General features: G+C 37.6%; 1 protein-coding gene across 1 annotated transcript in view; it reads left to right on the forward strand.

Moving 5' to 3' along the window:
- The window catches only part of PCDH15 (protocadherin related 15), a 698,694-nt gene extending 676,588 nt beyond the window's left edge, over positions 1-22,106 (forward strand). The window contains exons 32-37 of the mRNA XM_034775466.1: positions 8,006-8,027; positions 10,184-10,222; positions 11,920-11,993; positions 12,908-13,043; positions 13,950-15,546; positions 20,857-22,106. Of these exons, the coding sequence (XP_034631357.1) occupies positions 8,006-8,027; positions 10,184-10,222; positions 11,920-11,993; positions 12,908-13,043; positions 13,950-15,546; positions 20,857-21,410 (2,422 nt within the window). The 3' untranslated portion in view covers positions 21,411-22,106. The remainder of the gene's footprint in view (positions 1-8,005; positions 8,028-10,183; positions 10,223-11,919; positions 11,994-12,907; positions 13,044-13,949; positions 15,547-20,856) is intronic.
- The last annotated feature ends 447 nt before the right edge of the window (positions 22,107-22,553 follow it).

Below are 22,553 nucleotides of genomic sequence, written 5' to 3' on the forward strand. Positions count from 1 at the left end.
TACTGGGGCTTGTCTAGACAAATAGCTAGTGTGCTTCAAGCTGGGGTAGACTCTACAATCACATTCTAGAAGTTGTGGGTTTTTTTTTTAAACTATTCTTTTTGATTGAGAAAAACGGGTGTTTTTAAACTTAAAAAAAAAAATCAACTTTGGGTGGCAACCAAGCCTGGAAAATTTCAACTGGAAAGCTGAAAATATTAGACATTTATGAGTTACTGAAAATGGGGAATAGAAAGGAACTCATAGGCAACTTTATTTTATCATGTAGTTGTCATTACTACTCTAGCTGTACTATAGCTGTAATTGATATACATATAGGACTATAAGATGGTAGGTTTCAGAATAATTTAGCTATCATATCCCACTATACATGCATATTCTGAACATGTCATTTGTGTTATTGAAAAACTATTTTAGAAATATTTTTTTTTTAACGATTAGGACTATTTTTTGTATCACTCCACCTGTAAAGGTACATCCATTAGTTACAATTGATTCATATATACCAGACATACAGGGAAACATAAGAGCTCTACTAAAGTTACAATTTTAAAATTCAATATGTCATAATTTCCAGGTCTAAAAGCCAGTGCTGGGTCTTATTGGTGAAAAAAGGGAAATCCTCTCTTTACAGGACTTAAGCTTCATTTCTAACCAAATCCAAAGTTGACTTAAACTTGTCACTAGCCCAGGAAAAAATTGTAAATTCCAGGCCTCAGGCAGCTGTAATTTGGAAGAGGCCAGGTGAAGGATACTTGAAACAGTTTCTGACAAATTTTTAAGAGTTTGGAATATTAGAAGTCGTCCAAGCTACATTATATTTCCATTTTAGGTTGCATAAATGTTGTGTAGCATAACTGTTACTAACAAGATATATGGAAAAATGTGTTCAAGTGTTTGTTTAGATTACTGTATAAGGGGAAATAATAATTGAAAAGGAAAGTGTAATTGTTTACAAGGATAGAAAGGCCATGTGGTTAAGGTTAGAACTCATTTATATAGGTCAAAGCTTGTTTTCTTCCTCTTTTCTTCATATCCTTTTCATCTAGAGAAGATGTAAAAGTAAATGTCTTGCCTCAGTAGACTTTTGTAAATACTTATTTTGGATAACAATATGTTAGAAGTAATGCTATGGCATTAATTTACATCATAAATTCATTTTTTTTCTCATGAAAATCTATGTACATACATGTTTCCTTACATGTGGTTATCTTCTTTTCTTTCAAGTCTTTTTCTTCTCTACCATTTCCAACAAAGCAGGGGAAAAAAATCAGTCTTAGAAGAAGGAGACCGTCAAAGAGTAATAAGCAGCTTTGCTTCACGTGCTATTGAGGCTCACAAGCAGTCTAATTTCAATGGATCGTTGAACAATAATCTCCCCAAATCTGCAAGTAACATTACATTTTTATCTGATGAGAACCCACTAACAACTCAGAATCCTTTGTATATGGAAGGTGTTGTTCAAGGTTCTCCCAGCTCTTCATTGCTACGGAAGAGGAAAGATATTTTAGACAGTCTTTCACCTAGAAGATTAGCCTTGAAAGATGCCCTTTTGGGGTGCCCTTTGGGAGGCATTCACCGTGCATGGACATTACCAATTCGTATTACTAGGAGACATGTGTCTGATGCTCTAAGTAGGCCAACTATCATGGATCCAGTTCAGTGGCAACAGGAAAGACTCAAAGCAGAGAGTGAAAGAACTGACAATCAGCACAGCAGGGTTGATATTAGCAGTCCAATATTTAAAAAAATTATTGGCACCAAATTAACTGTAAAAGAGAAGGCCAGACAGTTTGAGCAACAGGCTTTACAGGAAATGAAACAAGTGAAATCCTATGATATGAAATGTTCACATTCACCAACACACAGCAACTACCACGAAGGAGAAAACATGCTAGAGTTGTCTCCTGAATGTCTGCTTGCTTCTCCATGCCATCGCTCTCCTCCTTTCTCCTCTTTGACACCTTCTACTGAAGTAGTTGAATTTCAATCACTTGCAGTTCCTTCAGTAATCATCACTCATCATGACTGTCCTGAAGAACTTTCTCCTCCACCAACTCACAAACCGCCAACTCCTTCTTTTAGGATAAAGAAACCAGTTTGCCAAAGTTTTCTGGCTGCTCAAACCAAAGTGGAAGTAACAGAAAGCATTCCAGATCCACCCAAAACTCCCCCTCCTCCACCACCCCTGCTGCCACTTCCTCCTCCAACTCCTCCTCCATTGCCACCACAACCTCCATCTCTTCCTACCATTTCTCTAGCCCTCTCTTCCTCATCTACTCTAAGTACCCAGCACCTTTCCCCTGTAAAGCATACTAAGTCCCCTGCCAAACAGCTACCAGTATCATCACAGGCCACAGCACCTGAGCCACCACCTCACAGGGAGTTGAAAGGAATTCTCAAAAATATTCACAACTTAGCAGATATTGAAAAATCTGTGGCCAACATGTACAGTCAAATAGACAAAAACCACATGCTACCCAAGCACATATCCAAGCTTAAACCAATTTCAGCATCCGAACTGCCAACTACAGAAACTGTTGCTGAGCACAGCCAGCAGAATGGCAACTTGAGCTGTATAGTTGAGGAACTTGAAAAGCGATTTCCATCCCAGTCCACTGCATTATAAAATTACAGTTGAATTTTTTGAATTTTTTCTTGTTATATTTTGTATGACATGGCTATCACAGTACATGTTATCTGCCTCATATGTTCCATAGTTAAAGTACTTCAACATTGATGAAAGAATTCAGACTTTTTTCCTCTTTGCTATATATTGCTATTTGTTTGTTCCTGATGCTAAACCTACAGTCCATTTTCTTTGTCTGATCACTCATAACTTTGTAATGTATAATATTTTTAAAGGTAGTTCTGTCCACTCTGCATTTTACTGTTTTATTATGCTGATTTATTTTCTTTGTCTGCATGCAAAAGATGCATGGGGGAAAATGTCCCTTTAAAACCAATGAACTATATGTAGCAGGCATATGTTGACATTGCTTTATTCTAAACACTCTGCATTGTTTTGTCACAAGGGTACTCTAGTGTTGTAGGTTATGTCAATAAGCAAGGCAATTATCCTAAAATACTGAAGGCATATCTTGCTTTACCCATAAAGTGTACATCATGGGAGAACTCTTACTTTTACTGTAAAATGTTGAATGTCACAGAAATGCAAATGATGCTAGAAAACGACCTCAGCAATAACAAGACAAAGTTGTTACAATAATGTATCATGTCATTCTATAGGAGATTGTATAGCATTCTGCTCTGGTGACGTGCTTTCATCTCACTGTTGTCCTTGTGGGTTTGATAATGTTTTTTTCTATTTATTTGTCAGTCAACCTTATTGTTCCCCTTTTTGTTATCTACATTATATGCCTCCCATTGCTTTCTTTATTCTGAAACTTCATTTTGTGAGTCTTCACTTTTGTAAACCATTTAATGTAAAAAGAGCTTGTTAATTTTGCTTGTTCATATTAATTAGGTATCTCTTTAATCATATTTCATGCTAACTTGCTAAATATTGGAGGTTATTTCCACCAATAACATTTTGCATATCTTTGTATGTAATAATCATTCTGATCAGTGTCATGAAGAAACGGTTTCATAAGTATCTGTGAAAGATGTATATAGTATGGTTAGCATTAATTTAATTAAACCCACACTTAAATATTCCAGTTATATTAAATTAGCTTGTCCTTTGAAACAAATAGTAAGTAAAAGGAGGTTTGGCATAAAAAATGAATGTAAGTTTAGCTCAGTGCTCAGTTTTATTTTTCCTCTTTTGCCAAAATCCTAGATAATCATGTTAGACCTGACAGTTTTTATAGAATTAAATGCAGTGGGGTGAGGAGCCGGTACTTAAAGGAAGCTACAATAAAAACTTAAAACCTGTCCATGAGAAAATGTTATCTGTTCTAAGCAGAAAAGTAATTATAAGGGTACTTAGCTAACTACCTAGAAATAGCCAGTTTTTCCACACTACGTGGTTTTCTTTTCTTTTCAGTACAGTTGGGACAAGTATGGATGTTTCAATCAGAAATTGCTGAAGGTAGTTTCTCTTTTTTGTCCTAGAGCCAAATGCTGTGAACTTCATCACATAAATTCCGCTGATATATTCGAAATACTCTATGCCTAATACAGTCTCCTTGCATAGTGGGCGAGATTTTAGGTCCAATTCATGTAATGAATAGCGATAATAGCCAAATATGTAGGCAACATGATAATCAATTTTTTGCTGTAACATAGGTTTAATATTTTATAGGATTCAAGTGTTTATAGTAATTGCCTACGGTGCTAAATTCTCAGTGAGTAGTACAACTGCAGCACCAGCCCATCAGACAATAAGCAAAGAAGTCTGTAAGGTTTAACTCTAAACTAGATGTATACCAGTAATTTAGGATATGTCGCTGGAATAATCCACAACACTAGGGTGACCACTGACATATCTCCAGAATACCAGACATTTCAGTACTACTAGGAATGGCAGGGGACCACCCCTACCTTTGTGACCCTGCCCTGACAGTCTCTGCAAGGTCACACCAGCAGGGGTGGAGCAGTGCGCTCTTCAGAATGGCATCTACCACGCATGATACTGGATGAAACCACATCTGGCTTTACATCGTACAGGACAGGACAAACCAAACAAGAGCAGGACTGCCTGAAAACTGGATTAGTAGCCTGCCGGTACAACATTACAATGCTTTGCATTTGGTGAGATGGATATGCCATACTGCAGTAGTGTACTGAATAGATTTTATAAGCCCTGATTCAGCAAAGACTTAAGTGCTTAACTTTATACACTGAACAGTACATGTGAATTCTATGGAACTAGTCCCAATGCACAAGGTTAAGCACATAGGTAAGTCTGTTCAGGATCAGGGCTATAATTCACTTATGAGAAGTATATTATATAGATAAATATGGCCTGATTTGCAGAAGTTATCCATACATTCCACTGAAGTCAATGGGAGCTGCAGCTGCTCAGCATTTTTGAAAATCTGGCTAATAGTGAATTTCTTCAAAGTTTATTCAACTATAATTTTGTGTGACTTTCCTTAATCTGAACAGTCACCTAGCATACAATAGCCTCCTTTTTTTAGTTTAATCTGGTCAGGCTCAAAAGAATATGTAGGAAAAATGATACCACATGAACTAGTTCTTCATCCACATGTTGCACTTTCTTCGTCATTTTGGAGAACCCTCCTTAATACCAATAAAAGTTTTAACGTTTCGGTTTTTTAAATTTGTTTTCATTTTCATTAGAGTTAGTACCTATGGGCAACCTTGGTTGGCCAGCTGAGGTTTTTGCTACTAGCTGGCAATATACTCCAGTGTGTTTTTCTTGAAAAATGACCTTTTGTTACAGTTACACATCCTTTTGCCTGTGTTTTCTTATAAGTTTATAAAGTCTTTGGGGGCAAGGACTGTATCTTACTGTGTATTTTACAGCACTTAGCACAATGGAGGCCCAGTCTCAGTTGAGGCCTCTGTATGCTACTGTAATACGCACAATAATAAATTACTGAAAAGTCTCCAAATTAAATTCCAAAGACATTGAAAATCAAGGCTGTTATTGTTAGTCCCAGTAACTTAATTGTCATCTCTCTGAACTGGTTCCTTAGGATCGACTGTAGACTGGACATGTGGCCTGTATTTGCTATTTTTTGTACAAGCTTGACTGTCTTTAGGATCAATTGAACAAGTGAATTGATTACATAAGTGACTAGCACTTCCTTCACCACCAGATAAAAGAGGGTCCACAGTTCATCCAATACTTAAAGCTGGTTTCTGGCTTCATCATTCCCTTAACTTTCACCATTCTAAATGTCATTTTTTCTTACATAAAAGAAAATCTTAAAACACAATCATCGTTTGTTTGTTTGTTTTAAATTCAGGTTCCAAGGTAGTTAAATAACGATCAACAGTATGCAATTGGTAAGAGATATTGTCTTGCCCCAGCCATTTGGAGAAAAAAATGGCTATTATATGTTTAGAAAATTTTTGTCTTGCTAGCTTTGAACTGAGTGAAACCTTTTATCTCAAAAGACAAAAAGCAGATAAAACAATTCCTAATTCTAATTTGTATTTACTGTGTTTTGCTTTTGATCTTTCTTTTGCTTTTAATACAAGAATAAATATAAAATATCTTAAACAAAATAAAACACTCAGAAGGATTAAAGCGGATAGATAACTGCTGGGAGATTCCTTCAAATTACATTCATAATGTAGAGCAGTGGAAGGTGTGCCATTTGTGCAAATAACTTCATTTTCACAGTAATCCTTAATTATAAGCACTAGTTATATAAAATAACTGTTGTGTATGTTTTGGCATTAGCATACATCATCATTCATACTGTTTCCCTTGTTTTTCTTTTTTTACTAAATTGAGGGCATCTGTTAGATTGAAAGCCATGTAAACCAGATGGTACTTTTTATCCAGACATTATTACAGATCCTTTGGGGGAGATTTTTAAAATTATTTAATGGGAATGAAATATGTAGTTTCACCTTGGACTTTCCTTTTATAATGGAAGCTTATGGTGTAGAGTGAAATACCAAAAGAAATGAAAGCTAGTGTAGAAAGTTTTGCCTCTTTTTTGAAAGTGTCCAACCATTAATAGTAGAGAAACATTATAAGCACGTCTCAAAAGGCTTGATTATGCAATATCGGTGTATTCTCAGCAAATTGAATTCAAAAAGTAAATAAGTATTAACTTACTTTTATTACTTGCACTTTTAATCTACAGTGTGTTGACCATACAAGAGCAATTAAATTTAATAGGCTTGCTTTTGCTTATCCTCCTTGAAACTCAAGACCTTCAATTTCTAGAGATTGTTGTAGGCTACAAGGAAACCAAATACAGTGTTGCTCAAGTAGGCGTTGGAAGGTTAAAGGTCATATTTTGGTGATAAATCTTCATTTCATTACTTTCTTATCATAGGGACAACTGCAATAATTTACCCTGATAATCAATAACATGTGCTGAATATTAATAGAAAAGCTTTAGTGATATTAAAAATTGAGAGTGTTCATTCTGTTCTTTAGTTTTCTCTCAAGTGTAATTAAATGATTTTCCTACGCTGCTGTCTATGTACTAGTTTAAGCGCCACACAATTTTGAGCATTTACCCTCTCTATCTCAAAATAACTTAAACTTTCCTTTTATAGAAACACTGAGATGTAAATGCTGTTCAATATTTTTGCCTAAACCATTTAAGGTTCCTGGAATGAAATGTGGAAGTATAAGAATTGACAGACATAAGAGCATTTTTCCAGTATATGAGTGGTTTACTGAATATGAATTAAAAACAGAAAATATTCCAATCAGATCAAAAGCACAAAGCCTGTGGGAAAATAACCATAGATAGCTGAAAGAATGTAATGCCCATGTAAATACATTGAGGAAATGTTAGGATATGTATCATTTTAATAATAATGTTATTAGCGGAAATTAGCAATAGAAGCTCAGGGCCAAATTCTAGCAAGCCCTGCAAGGGTGCAGAAAGCCCAAAAGCAAAATAAAAGCTAAGTGTCTATCAGCTGCAAGAGGGAGCAAAACAGAGAATTCTGCACTTGCTCTGTGCCACAAGGAAGATCTCTATGGCACGACTCCACCCTCACTGTGCAAAGAAAGGAAATGGGCGGGCAAGGGATATGAACTGTGGCACCATGCACAGTGTGTGTGTTGCCTCTCCCGATCCATATCCTATTCTACCAGTGCACTGACTCTCTCACTTACTGGGACTCGGTATGCAGCTCTAAACAACACACACATGCAATACTCTTCCTCAGATATATAGTTGTGCAAGTCCAGGCATTTATTTTGTCTCTAAAGACACAGTGATTTTGTATTCTTAGATAAATATTTCTTACCATGTTAGGAACATTTTCAAGGACATTTTTTCCACCTCACTTCCATGAAAATAATGAATATGAACTACATCTTTACATACTCTTAGAGATGTGTACTAATGATATGTTTTTCTTTTTCTGAATTTAGGCGAGGATATGCACAGCAAGAGGTAAGGCTATTCCCCAACTATATTATTAAAACAGTGTGATAACAGAGAATGTATATCTTCCTATTTCCAGCACTTTTTCTTCTGCTGTTTAAAACACAGAGAATTTTCTTTTCAAATGTTAGTTTGATTGAAATCTTAACAATAAATTAAAAAATTGCCTTAATATAAATTAATTTTCTTAAAAGGCTGAAGATTGATGGGGAAAGCTGGGGCAAACCCATTAATGTTGGGGCCTGCAAGAGCAGTGTATCCAGCTCCATCTGCTCTGTACCCCTTTTGGCATCTGCAAAATCGCTACCTTGCTGTGATTTGCTCCTTCTGCGGGACTGCATTCATGTGTCTCCTCCGATGGGGTGAATACAGCAAGTAGCAGGACTTCCTGCTTTTTCCATAATGGCTTTATTTTGGCAAATAAACTCCTGAGTAGTACCTTACTATACAAATAACCCCATTGAATTCAGTGGGACTACTTACGTAGTAAGATACTACTCTTCTTGAGGAAGGATGGCAGCATCTGCCCCTAAATTACAATGCAATATGTGATGTGTGTTGTAAATTACAACACTCAAAGTAAGTTATAAATAAGGCCTCTGATTTTCAGTTATTTATTTCATTTATTTCCTGGGTTTATTTAAAAAAAATAAAAGGGAAAAATCAGTAAAACTGAAAATAAGGGGCAGTGTGCAGGCAAGAGGGGCACTCCGTATTCTCAGCAGCCAGGGCTGCAGCAGTCAAGAGGATCTCGGGTGCCAGGACTGAACTCTCTGTGGTCTTGCTCCCACACTGCTCTGTGGAAGTAAACGGGGCCACGCTGAAGGGCTGGAGTCAGGAGGGAAGCGAAAGGCTACAACCTGTGAGTACTGTCCCCTCCACCCCCCCCAACCAGACACACCCCACTTCTGACCCTTGAGTGTGGCCCCATTTGCTTCCCCTGCAAAAAATTCCTGGATCCCAAAAACATGAAAATCAGCAAAACCTGAATACTGGCGTTTTCAAAAGTCCAGCAACTATTGGTGGGGAGATGGGTGGGAAATCCGTAAATACTGATAAAGAAGGATCTTAGTTCAAATAATTTGAGCCACATAGTAGTTCAATAGTGTAATTGCCACGAATGGGCTGTGTTTAGCTGTGAGGTAGCACAGGATAATCATATGTAGCTGCCGTTGCCCTCTATGCAGCTTCCAATTGCTCTCCCTCTGATATTGACATGTTTTTGTTATCCTCTACACCATACAGCAGAACAGAGAATATAGTTTTTAGCAATTATATAGTTCCACCAATTACATAAAACTATTTGTATTCCTCAGATGGTGCAGTGAATAGGTACTAGAGTGGAACTAAGGGGATCTAGGTTCAAACCCGAGGTCAGCCACCGACTTAGTGTGAATTCAGGCACATTTTTTTAATCTACTTTATACCTAAATTCCCTAATTGAAAAATGGGAATGACACTTCTCTACTTCAGAGGGCTATTGTGATGATTAAATCTATGAATGGTTGAGATGCTCAGATACTGTGGCAATAAGGGCCATATATGTACCCAAATACATAGAAGATGGCAACCACAGAGGAAAATAGAGAGGAAGTAGTAATGATCTTGTGATTAACACATAGGACTGGAAATCAAGATACCTGAGCTTTCTTATTAGTTCTATCATAGATTTCCTGTGTAACCACGAGAAAGCCTGTGGAAGCCAGTGGGGAGAGGAGTACCGAGGAGTAATGTATAAACCCCTGTACAAAGGCCAGATGCCACTGCAGGAATCTCAAGATGCCCACAGATTTGCCTTCCACCTACTCTGAAGTTTTTTAACTTGCACAGTGAATTATCTGGCCTTTGGAAATATGTTTAATATTAGCAAATAATTCAGAAAATAATTATCATATGACTGGGAATTAGATTGTACATTAGACAAAAGAAATAACAGACTGTAAATTGATTTTACTGCAGTATGTACTTACATGGTGCCCTATATACAGTGTAACTAAAAAAAGTATTCAATGAGTATTGAAGTATTTTGGCCATTCTGAAATTAAAAATACAGATAGAACAGTGTTTGGAGGCTCTTCTTCAAACCTTTCAGTTTCAACATAAATTACCTCTCTACTAACTAGCACTGTCTGATTAACCTTTCTATTTCTAATTATCTTTGTCAGCAACAGCAATTGCTGAGACCCTCTCTTCTCAGACCAGAGGTACTATTTTTCCTTGTCTTACTATTCTATAACTTTCAAAGCAGCCTTTACAGTATTTTCTGATCTAAATTTCTATTTTCCAGATAGATTTTTCTTCACTATTGAAGAAAAAATCTTTATTTTGTAAAAGAAGAAAATGAACTTTTTTATCCCATTCATTTAGTTTTAATTAAATATGATATTTTCTGCCTCATGATATTTTTCCTTGGAACTATCCTCCCACTTCTTTCAGTCATTACTGTTGACTTCAGCAACACCAACTGCAAAGTTTACTAGCATTGTTTTCAGATTAATAAACAGAATAATTTTATTACTATCACATTTTTATCTAGTTTCTCTGGTGCCAGTCAGTTGGTCATTATTACTCCTAGAGATGAAGTGAGCAGCTGCCTTCCCAAAAATAATAAAAGTGTAGTGAAGGATCTGGATTATATCCTTGATGCTTTAAATTAAAATCACTTGGACATGATATTGCTTCCAGTGTAATCAGTAGAACAACTCCCATTAATTTCAGTAGGAGCAGGAGCAGGTCTTTTGGGTCAGATCCTTGGTCCTGATAAACAGTGCTTTTCACTGTACTAGTGCTGCCTTAAAGCTGGCCAGTATGGCCCGCTGAGGATTTCTCTAGCATATGGGAACCACCGGTGAAGTAAAGCTAATATAGTTGACGTAGGTGCTAGGTTTGGGAAGGAGGAGTGATGGCATGCCATGGAATTCCAACAATCCCTGGCAATCATAGCAACTCCCAGGAGCCACTGGAAAAGAAAAAGGAATATAGAACAGCTCTGAGGCTGCTCTAATTTACATGGGGTGGACTTGTCCCCAGGTTCCCGGATGATCAGGGGAGTACAAAGGTAACAGACAGCCACCTTCCCCCTCCTCGTTCCAGTCCAACTTTTGATGCCTTTGTTTACAAAAAGACTTTATTGTCTACCTTGCAAGACAATAATCTTCTCTGTAGCATCCCAAGGACTGTGAAGATTTTTAAAAGGTACAATGGTATTTTTGTATGATATAAACAAAATCATTCCTTCTGATCCAGTACTGCCAATAATAATTGTTAGCAAATAATGCAGATTATATCAACAGGAGGTGTGTTCTGAAGTAGAGCCTGACAAATACTGTAAAGAAAATAGTCTTCATCCTAGGCTAGGAGTGCTTCTTTAACAGTCCTATGGGAAGATATGGGGCATGTAGGCAAGAAATGAAAATTCATGAGAAAAGTGACAGTATATTTGTGATGAGTCAGTTATGCTGAATAAAGCTATTGTAAAGTACAACTGAAAAAGCTTTTTTCCCCCCTCAGAAGGATGTGCAACTTTTACACACTAGAGCCTTTTCTAACTGTGACTATTCTAGGGATGTATCATTAAAATAAAGCATTTATTGTGCCTGTTGGCCTTAGATTACTGAGGTGCCAACTGTAGTTTCTGACCGTTTTTTTCAGCACCACAGAAGCCTTTTGAATTACAATTTCACCAGCATCCCAGCTAGGGCATGAGAAAAAAATAACATGGCCACCTGAGACTGTATTACTGAAATGACAAGTGGTAGTGATAAAAGGCACTCACTGTAGTTCTTGTCTTTTTTTTTCTCTTGCTTATACACAATTTGTAATATTCTTTTCTGCATTCCTTATCACCATCACTATGTGTTTAAGTATTTCCATTCAGTCAGTTTTCTCTTTTGGATTACAGGAGTTGTCTATGGAATCTGGAATTGATCCAGGCCAAGAATACTATGGGCAAGATTACTACAGTTATGAACATGGGTATGTTTTCAGTTTTCCTATGTAACTTTGCAAATACAGGTTTTCAGGCTTAGCCTGTTTATTATTTCAGCATTCAGTTTGGAAAATTTCATTTTCTTCAGGATTCTAGAAAAACCCGAGGATTACATTTATCTTCTACCTGCAATAATTTACATACCATTGCGACATATGGCCTAACCACTTTTCTGCTCACCATAATAGGTCCTCCCCGAACCCGCTGTTGGGAAGGTTGGGAAAAAAATCCCATGCTACCTAGGCCAATCTGGTGGTAAGGGAAAAATTCCTTCCCAGCCCCCCTAAAAAGGAGTGACTAGCGCAATGCCCCCTTCAGCTCCTAACCCAACTGGATATTAGCACCTTGATGGGAAGGAGGGTGGGTGCTGCTGCATGGAGAAAGAGCTTCCAAAACCTTTTGCCCTCCCATTCCCAGGGGGTGAGTCAGCACTGCAAAGCTGACCACCACCCACCTTTTTGCAGCAGTTTGCAACCTTCTTCTACCCCTTTCCCTCTGTCCTTCTTCCCCCCCAATACCCCCCCCCCCCCCTTCCCCCCCCCCCCCCCCCCCCCCCCCCCTGCTTCAGGTGCGGTGCAGTCACTCTCCTAATAAAAACAGGCAACAGAAGCAGGTACCTGGAAGAAGGTGCCCAAATTTGGGAGCCTTCTGATTAATCCAGGATACCTAATAGCTCTGGCCTGATCCAAAACCTATTGAAATCTGAGTGTCTTTCTGTTGATTTCAGTGGGTTTTAAATTATATTCTTAATATCAACAATTTCTCATATGTAGACAATAACAAAAGAACAGGGAAACTCATTTCGGGAGGGGGGGGGGAGAGAGAGAGAGACTATAGATAAATATAGACACACACATACATAAACACACAGAATATCTGAAGTCAAAGGTCTCTTTTCCAGGTATGAATTGCCTCAATATGGGAGTCGTCGCCGATTGTTATCTCCAACTGGAATGTATGATGAGTATGGTGAAGTGGTTGTGGAAAATGATGGCAGCTATTATTACAGTCCACATGGATCAACAGCTGAAGGAGAAGTAAGTGTAATATACGCCGTTGATTCTATTGTGTAACAAGACAGTGTCTTTTAACCTTTCCAGGTTTTCTTTGCATAATTAATTAGTGCATTATTTTGTGCACACACTAGCTAAGCAACTTCGGACTCTTCAGTCATTGCATTAGGGATCCAATAAAACCTGGTTGGGATTTTCAATTGTGGTGATTGGTGATATATCAAGAAGAAAGTTGCTTTTCCAAATAGAAAGAGGGTTTTAAGATCATGGTTTTATGTCATCATCTCCTTTCCTTTTTTAAAAAATTACAAAGCTGCTTTTAATCTACTTAGAGCTATTTTCCATTAAATCATGGATTTCTTGTCCAGTAAGAAAAATATATAACCTCATATATGATTATATTCCTAAACAATGGTTTATTATATTACTTATATCTGCACTAGTTATACTGAATATAACATGCTATAACTGATTATCTGCAGATGAACACAACAGTTACTACAATAATTTATCATAATGCTTGGTAATGGAGTGTAAGGAAAATAAATGAAAATGCCCAGTGAATGCTAGAAAAAATTTCATTTGAAGTTATATGTTTAAATTTAATGTTCAGAAATAGTAGGCAATAGATAGAAAAAATGATATTAATTAGAAAAGAAGCTGTAATGTTTGAGTCAGTCTTTTGTACCATAACTGAGTAAAATCACTGGGAACTAATTGCCCATTCTAGAAGTTAAAATTTTTATTTCAGTCCCAGAAACTTTGGCAAAAACACTATATGGTAACAGGTAAGCTGGTTTTGCTTCCAGGAAAAATGTTGCATGATAATATTAACTTTTCGTTCTCTTCCTGCTGAACTATTTTAGGAAAGCAAGTTTTCCCAATACCAATATTTCAAATTGTAATTAAGTTCCATTTTCATAATTGCAGGGGATGAGTCGAGGCAAAGGTCCTACAGGCAGAGGTATAAGCCAGAGAGCAGGGCATCAAATAGAAGGTAGTGTTTTAGGTGGTGGGATGGATCTAAGAGATGGTTCTGGAAGAGAACATAGGACCAGCCAGGGGAAAAGAAAACTAAAAGCAGTGATGCAGTTGAGTCGAATAGCCGTAAAAACCCACAAACGAGAAGGAACAACTGAGTCTGCTCATTCTCCATGGAAGAAAGCAAAGATATTTCCAATGATTCTGCAGAAAGTAAAAGGCAGTAGCAAAGATTCCAATTATGCAAAGCTGATGTCAGCTCGCCCAGTGGACAGTGGAGACAGCATGATTATCAAAGGAAGTTATTTCCAGAAATCAGCCGATGACAAACCTTCAACAACCAGAAAACTAAGTCATGTGCTAAAACACATTAGTGTTTCCAAAAAATTTCAAAAGCATTGCAAATCTCAGAGCTCTGCTAGCAAAAGTTCAGTATCTGCAAGTGAAAAAGGAGGGGAAGACTCTGAAAGTCAGGGGGTGAGTGAATCTGAAAGAGATGAAACAAAATCAGGAATTTCAATTAATATCACAGCAGAAAGTGAGCCAGAGTATAGCGATGTTTCTGATGACTATGATAAGAAGAAAAAAAGAAAATCTGCTGCTTCAGATGATGATGAATCATCAGCAAGGAGTAGTATCTCTGCCTCTCAGGCAGATGATAAAGACTATTTGAAAGTGACACTGGACCAAGATGAAACCAATGAAAGTACTGTAGATTCTGATGAAGAGAAGGAGGAAGATTTACATGATTCAGAAGATGATCATTCTGTATCCAAATCAGATAATGAACAGGATGAATCGGAAGAGGACATATCTGAGCACTCTGAAGAGGAAGAAGATGAGGAAGAGTCAAAAAGCGTCCTTTCTCAGAATCAACTCTCTGACAGTGATGAAGATGACTTCCAGTCAAAGGTATCCTCAAATCAGAGTTCCTATAGCAGATCTGAGTATAGTGATTCCAATAGCAGAAGAGTTAGTGAAAGAACTAGTATGTCAAGTAAGGGAAGTAAATCTAGTGGAGGAACAAGGGATTCCAGTCACAGGTCAGAAGTGATTAATTCTGACAGTGAAATTAGCTCTAAGGGATCAGTCAGTGAAAGAAACAAGAGTTCTGGATCCAGCTACAAGAGCAAAATGTCCACAGTTGGCAGCGAAATAGAAGACACAATAGAGGAGATATCAGAGGAAGATGAAAAATCAGATTTGGAGCAAGATGATACAAGCCCTCATGAGGCAGGTGACAATATAAGTGATAGGACTATGTCTGAAACGTCTTCCATCAGTCAAAAAACTACTTCCAGTAAACAGAGCAAGATAAGAAAATCTGGTATTAGTGTTGGAGGTAGCATGGCTGAAAGCACAGAAGAGATTGATATAGATGCTAAGGATAGGGAAGAAACTCTCAGTAGGAGTGAATCAAAAAGCCTTGAAAGTGAAAATAGTGTTACTTCCAAAGGCAGCGGAGGGACAAAGAGCTCAGTGAGTGCCGCTTTTTCTAGTAAAACGGATGCTTCCCAAGATTCACATCTTCAAAGTTCTGATTCCAATATGAAAAGAAAGAATCTAAGGAAAAAGATTTCCTCAAAACACAGTGAACTTCAGTCAGATGAGACTCCTGATACTGCTGCATCAGAGTCAGAGACTGCTGCTGACTCCACATCCTTTTAAAAAGAGAGAACAGTAGGTGTACATTTTGCAGTAAGGAATGGTCTTGTTTGCTGTGCCCTCTGCATGGTCTTTCATGAACACTACCGATTTGATTAAAACATTAGAAACAAAATGACAAAATATCATCCTCTCTAGACACTTCAGTTGCACTGATATCCATCCTGTTAAGATTAGTACACAGAAAGCTATGCAGATATCATTTCTCAAGTGAAAATACTCAAATGTAATTCTAAGTGAATATACATTGATACATTCAATCCAAAAAGTACTAACAGGAAGGGATGCACTTTTTTTCCCTGTGTAAACTTTAACCCTGTAATAAAAAGGCATTTTATTAGTAGTCCTTTCATTTACCCTTTTTGCACTGTGCAAGTCATGGTGCAAAGTATTATTGCATATTACATTAGCAGTAATGGCTAGCTTGTCACAAACTTCTGCATATAGTATGCAATTTATATTGTAATATAATTTATAATTTATTTATGGCATTCAGGCAGCTGCCACAATGAGGAATAGGAATTATCATAGCGATATTCAACGTTTAGCACTCATATAGCATTTCACTACATGTTCAATTCTGTACAAACATTTACTAATCTTAATAATAATCGCTTGAATGTAGATATTATCATCTCCATTTTACAGATGGGAAAACTGAGTCAGAGGAAAAGTGGCTTACTCTCTGCAGTCTTGGGCATCAGTGGCAGAGTTAGGATTAGAATTCCTAACCTCTGTGCTCATTCCTGTAGAATCTAGATCATCCTGTGTCTCAACATGGCAAAACTTTGGGGTTTAGAGGGTATCAATTCAGACAGCACATTTGAAAATTGAATCACATAAACAAGATGTAGAAATTCACAAAAAAAGTTGTATTTTCCCCAAAAGTCACCTATAAAATGGACATTTTTTAACATGCACTTATATGACAGTTGCACTCATAGGTTTCAGTTACTACCTGCAAAGTGTCTTTAATCATTGTAACAATATGGGTGATGTTAAATACTACTTGAGCAATTTCTACAGAGACCACCTTTTTTTTCTTGGCTACATCCACATTTTTTATTGCAGGTAGTGCAAGAAAAGTCCAGTTCACCTCGTGTCTGTACTTTTGGACTTGCTCTCTAAAATTCAATGACCTGGAGTATCTGATGCTGTTCAGTACAGAAATGATAGTTTTAGAGCTTTACAATTCCAGTTCCATTCAGAGTTGGCATGATAGTGAAGAAAAGACTCTAATTTAAAGCTCAAGTTGCATTTGTTTTCATATATGAAATTACTGCTGCGTGATGCTGTGCTCCACAGAGCTCTAATTCATGCAGCCAACTCGTTGAATGTTAAAAATGTGTATACACACCCAGTCTGTAGGCACTTTCTTGTATCTTATTGTACTAAAGACTGCACAGCTCTTTCTCAAACAGTGGATTATGTAGGAGGTTAATTTCAATATAAAAAAATCTCACAATCAGTTCCCACATAAATTAATGTTAGTTTATAGAACCAAAGATGAATCACCTCTTTTGATCCAGTACCTGGATTGTGAGCTACAAAGTTAGTAGGCTGATAAATCTAACAGCAGCTGGAAGTATCACAAAGACAAATCAGTTACTATAGTACAGTGATTCTCAGCCAGGGGTCCAGGGCCCCCTGGGAGGCCACGAGCAGGTTTCAGGGGGCTGCCAAGCAGGCCCAACATTAGACTTGCTGGGGCCCAAGCCAGAAAGCCAAAGTCCAACCGCATGAGACTGAAGCCCCAGGGCCCCAAGCCCCACCATCCAGGGCTGAAGCCAAAGCCTGAGTAACTTAGCTTTGTGGGTCCCTGTGGCATGGGGCTCTGGGCAGTTGCCCTGCTTGCTACCCACTACATGTGCCCTGGCTTTTATATGGCACAAGCGGGCCATGGAGTTTTTATAGCATGTTGGGGGGGCCTAAGAAAGAAAAAGGTTGTGAACCCGTGCTATAGTAGAAAGAGGAAAAGGTTTGATTCTCTAGTATACTTGAACTTGCTATTAAGTTAAACAGTTCTCTTTTGTCAAACTTTTTCTTGGCATCTGTGTTAATGAATACTTCATTCACATGAGTGGGAAATTGTCAGACTTGTGTTTACTATCTGTGTGAGACAAACATATGTCTTGCCTATAGCTGCTATCTCTGACAATATGGAGATTGCCGTTGACTGAATTTTTGAGGGGGCAATGGCCCATTCTTTCAAATAGAGGATATATATGGACATGCTTGTGCTAAAGAGCTACTGTTCTGCATCATTTTTGTATATATAGGATAAAATCCTGACTCCATTGAAGTCAATGGAAATTTATCCTTAATTTCAATTGAGTCAGTATTGTACAGCTATTTTTCCCATTCTTCTGTGATATCCCATGTCAGAGAGGTGCAGTCCTCTGTGAGTGGGGAAAAAATGTGAGGAAAACTAGGATCTGCATTATTAAACATCTTCTTAAGAATATGTGACTCCCACAAACCATGGACTCAAGTCTTAATGACTCCCCTGCAGTTGTTGCAAGCTCATTGTCTTTACACCTGTCCTTTTTTGCAACATATTTTTTACTTTTTTGTAAGATGAATTTGAAAATGTTTTCTTTGTGCCATCACTCAAGTGTGCCATGGCTCTGTGGAACCAGTAGCAAAAGGTATGGAGACTAGTATTCTTGTAGGCAACAAAATATGCCCCAGAGAATCAGCAGACTGTACTGTGACAATTATCTCATATCTATGAAACAAATTTCCTTACACTATGTTCCAATAGAAGCTGTATTTCTATTGCTCACAACTGTGTAAGCAGCACAGTTACCATTAAAACTGACACTGTTGCCATTGACTATAAAAGGAGGAAGCGCGTGTCCCTATATTTGTAATGTGCAAGGCATATAGATTCAGTTATTCCTTTCCTCTTACTCAGTTCTTGGTCCCCAAGTTGTAGCTGCACATATATTGTAGATCTTTTCCTGAAACTAGTCAATTTTCCCATTGACCAAAAGATACATACCAGTATGAAAAAAATGATACGTATGTGTAAGGATAAAAAGGTAGACTAGAGTCCTGTAAGTAATTTGTGCAAGCTTTAGTTTTTCAAAAGCATGTTCAGTACCATTTATTTATACACTGCATGATTTGCTGTTTTTTAAAATTCTCCTTTCCTCTGGTGTGTGTGTGCGTGTGTGCACGAGTGTGTTGTAGAAGTCAGCTCCAGTACACTGTATCCTAACAGTAGAACTCTGTGGAGCTTTCACTCTTAGTTCAAGAGTGATAATAGTTGTGTTCATTTTATATTAAGGAAGCAACTTTCTAATGAGATTCATGCTATAAATTAAAATAATGTGAACAGGTTTTATGTAAACCACAATCAAAACAAAGTCACAACTCTGACATTCAGCTTCTGTGATCCCTATGGAAAATATCGCATGTAGTGTAAAATCTATAAAATCTGTAGGCCTGATGTACCACTGTGTTACTTCATTTTTACCACAATGTAATACTGTTGATTTCAGTGGAGTTATTCCAGTTTTGTACCAGTGTAATGGACTGGTGCATCAGGTCCTACATAAAGCAATAACGTGGCATTTTTTTCTAATCAGTACTATCAACACTTTACCTTTGCCTGAGAAATTAAGACAATTTTGTTCCTGAAATGCCACTGTCATTGTAGAAATGTCAAAAGCTATCCCTGAACTGACATTACAGTGTAGTAAGTATTTAGAATATTTATGTTCTCGAAGAAAACTTCCAGTGATTTTCCAAGTATTTACCACTTAGCACTAGCAGTTACCAAGAACAACCATTTCTGCAGAGTTTTACATGAATAAATTCCAATTTCTATTGTAAAATGATAGTGATCATGTTGTATTTTATATTCCTATGTATGACCAACTGAGAAATTGATTTTGGTTTACCTATAACATGATTTACACAACACATTTCTTAAGCATGTTTCTGGAAGGGAAAATCTCCATTGTCCAGCCATATCAGAAGAAGGACAGGAGACACTGGATTTGGTTTAAGTAGGTTTAACTGTATTATTATTTGTCTGAGAGTACCCTGCAGGTAAAAGTGTACAATGCAGGTAAATCCATGATCGTTACAATATCTATCAACCCTCCCCCTTTTCCATTCTGGTCCCCAGCCAACCCACTGCTGAGACCTTAATATCTACCCACCCCCCCAATCGAATGAGGATTAAGGTGGGCTATAAAGGGGGCTCCCTGCTGTGCCAGTCATGGGAGCCCTGAATCCCTCCTCATTTCCATTCCGTTAACAAACACTTCCTTTAAATCCTTTACCAATCTATTTATCTGACCACTGTATCCCTTTTATCCCTTTCCTATGGGGTATCCCCCCCACACTTACATAATAAGTTGCAACATCAGAGCCTAGCTTCCGTTTCATGCTCACCCCAACTATGCCCCCCCAAACCCATTGTGAGGATGGCAAAAACAAAAAAAAACACTTTGCCTTGGCCAATCTCACAGTGAGGGAATAATTCCTTCCCAGTCCTCCAAAGAAAGGAGCAGCTAGCACAGTGCCCACAGTTGATCCTGACCAAACCTGGTATTTCGCCACTTCCAAGGGGGTGTGCTGCTCGCTTGGTCTGGGCTTTTCCAGTCCAGCTTATTCCTATATCCTCTCTCCTCCCTTCCAGTCAGGTCACCTTGAGGGATGAATCGGTGTCCCCAGACTGACCTCTTTTCCTAGCAAGCCAGATAACGCCTTCCCCCTTTTGCTACCCCCACCTCCTGCGTAAGGTGTGGTGTGATCAAGCCATGAAGTCTCCAAAGAATCACTTTATTTTCATGGACACACAGACTGTCTAATGGTGGATGTGGATTTAGCAAAAACATCATAATGTTTTTCTAATCCTGGAGAGCTTTCTCAGAAATAGGTCAGATTTTTCTATCTTTACCTGGTATCTAGCTGAAATTTTGTTGAACAGCGGGTATGCAGATTTCTCAATACTTTTACATCCATTGAGTAGGGGAAATTGTTTAATGTTGAAGCTTTTGGCAGTAATAGGCACAGTTAAATGGAAATGATCAATATACAAATTAAAATGAAAAGTTATAAAATAACTTAATAAAATATGTTAGGTATTTGTCTGAAACACTAGGTAGAATATAGAAGCTGAAAAAAATGTCATAAATTATGCTGTGATTTAATAAACTCTCTCTTGTTGTCAAACAGTGGGCCAGAAAGAAAAGGATCAAGTTAGTAGTTGATCCAGAATATGAGACCAGCTCAACTGGAGAAGACAGTGCTCCAGAATGCCAGAGGAATCGTCTTAATAACCCCAATATTCAAAACAATGTAAATGGCAACATCTATATTGCGCAGAATGGGTCAGTTGTCAGAACCCGTCGCATTTGTCTATCCAATAATTTAAAAGTCACATCCCCTGTTAGACTGGGGAAACACTTCAAGAAATTGGACAAGTTAGCAGTGACGCATGAGGAGAATGTCCCATTGAACACATTGTCAAAGGGGCCATCTTCTAGTGACAAACTGAACACAAGACCGTCTAGTGTCTCATTTGCCTCAACTGCTAGAGGGGCTGACAACATAGCAACAAAGTCTGGGGGCAACAAAATGAAAAGCACAGAAGAGCAAAAGTCTGTTGTTGATAATGAGGATGTCAGAGAGCCCTTGGAATCACACAGCGATCTCACACACTCAGATGAAGAGGAGCTCTGGATGGGCCCTTGGAATAACCTTCACATACCAATGACAAAACTGTGACCTTTTTTAATTTTAATTTTTACTTCAGTTTATAATAAACTACGCTTTTTAATGTCACTGAGGAAAATGTATGAAATTTGTATCGTGCACATAAATTGTATACTTTGAATGACATGCTTTAAAGTTGAGAGACTTTGCACTCACATTTGTATCAATTAGTTGTTCTTCCCAACAACACTTTTGACAGGCTCTCAGTTCACTAAACAATACTCAGTAAAAAATTATCTTTTTGTTGGATCTTGATTTATTGTTTAATAAACAGTGAATTACTAAATGCACAGAAAATTTTGTTGACTTCTCAAAACATTCTATACTTGCCTAGCTTATTTCACTGTATAATATGTGTGGTTAGACTGTTTAGATTTGAAAATTGCATTTTTATGATTGAGGGTTTGATTCGCATCTCACACTATAATAAACCAGAAATAAAGCCAATGATGTCAATGGACCAGATCCTCACTTGATGTACATTGGCACAGCACTATTGATTCCATGGAGCTCTGCCAACTTACACTACTTGAGGATCTAGCCCAATAGAATTATGAAGCTATAAAGCGGAAGTGAGACTAAAATCAGGTCTATTGTATCTCTAAATATATTGGTTATATAACAGATTAACATTATTATATGGCAGATTAATAGATTCCAAAGTCAAAAGGGACATGTGATCATCTGGTCTGCCCTCCTACATAACACAGGCCTAGAATTTTCCCAAAATAATTCCTAGAGCAATTCTTTTAGAAAAACATCCAATCTTGATTTTAAAAATTGTCAGTGATAGAGAATCCAGCTTGACTCTTGGTAAATTGTTCCATTGGTGAGTTACTCTGACTGTTACTAATCTATACCTTATTTCCAGTCTGAATTTGTCTAGCTTCAGCTTCCAAGCATTGGATTGTTATATCTTTCTCTACTAGGTTGAAGAACCAACTATTAAATATTTATTTCCCATGTAGATATTTACTGACTATAATCAAGTTACCCTTTAACCTTCTCTTTGTTAAGTTCAATAGATTGAGATTTTTGCATCTATCACTATCACTATAAGGCATGTTTTCTAAGCCTTTAATTTTTCTCATGGCTCTTCTCTGAACCCTCTCCAATTTATCAACATTCTACACCAGAACTAGATGTAGTATTCCA

The sequence above is a fragment of the Trachemys scripta genome, chromosome 7, assembly GCF_013100865.1.
Source record: "Trachemys scripta elegans isolate TJP31775 chromosome 7, CAS_Tse_1.0, whole genome shotgun sequence".
In the NCBI taxonomy this organism is placed as follows: domain Eukaryota; kingdom Metazoa; phylum Chordata; order Testudines; family Emydidae; genus Trachemys; species Trachemys scripta.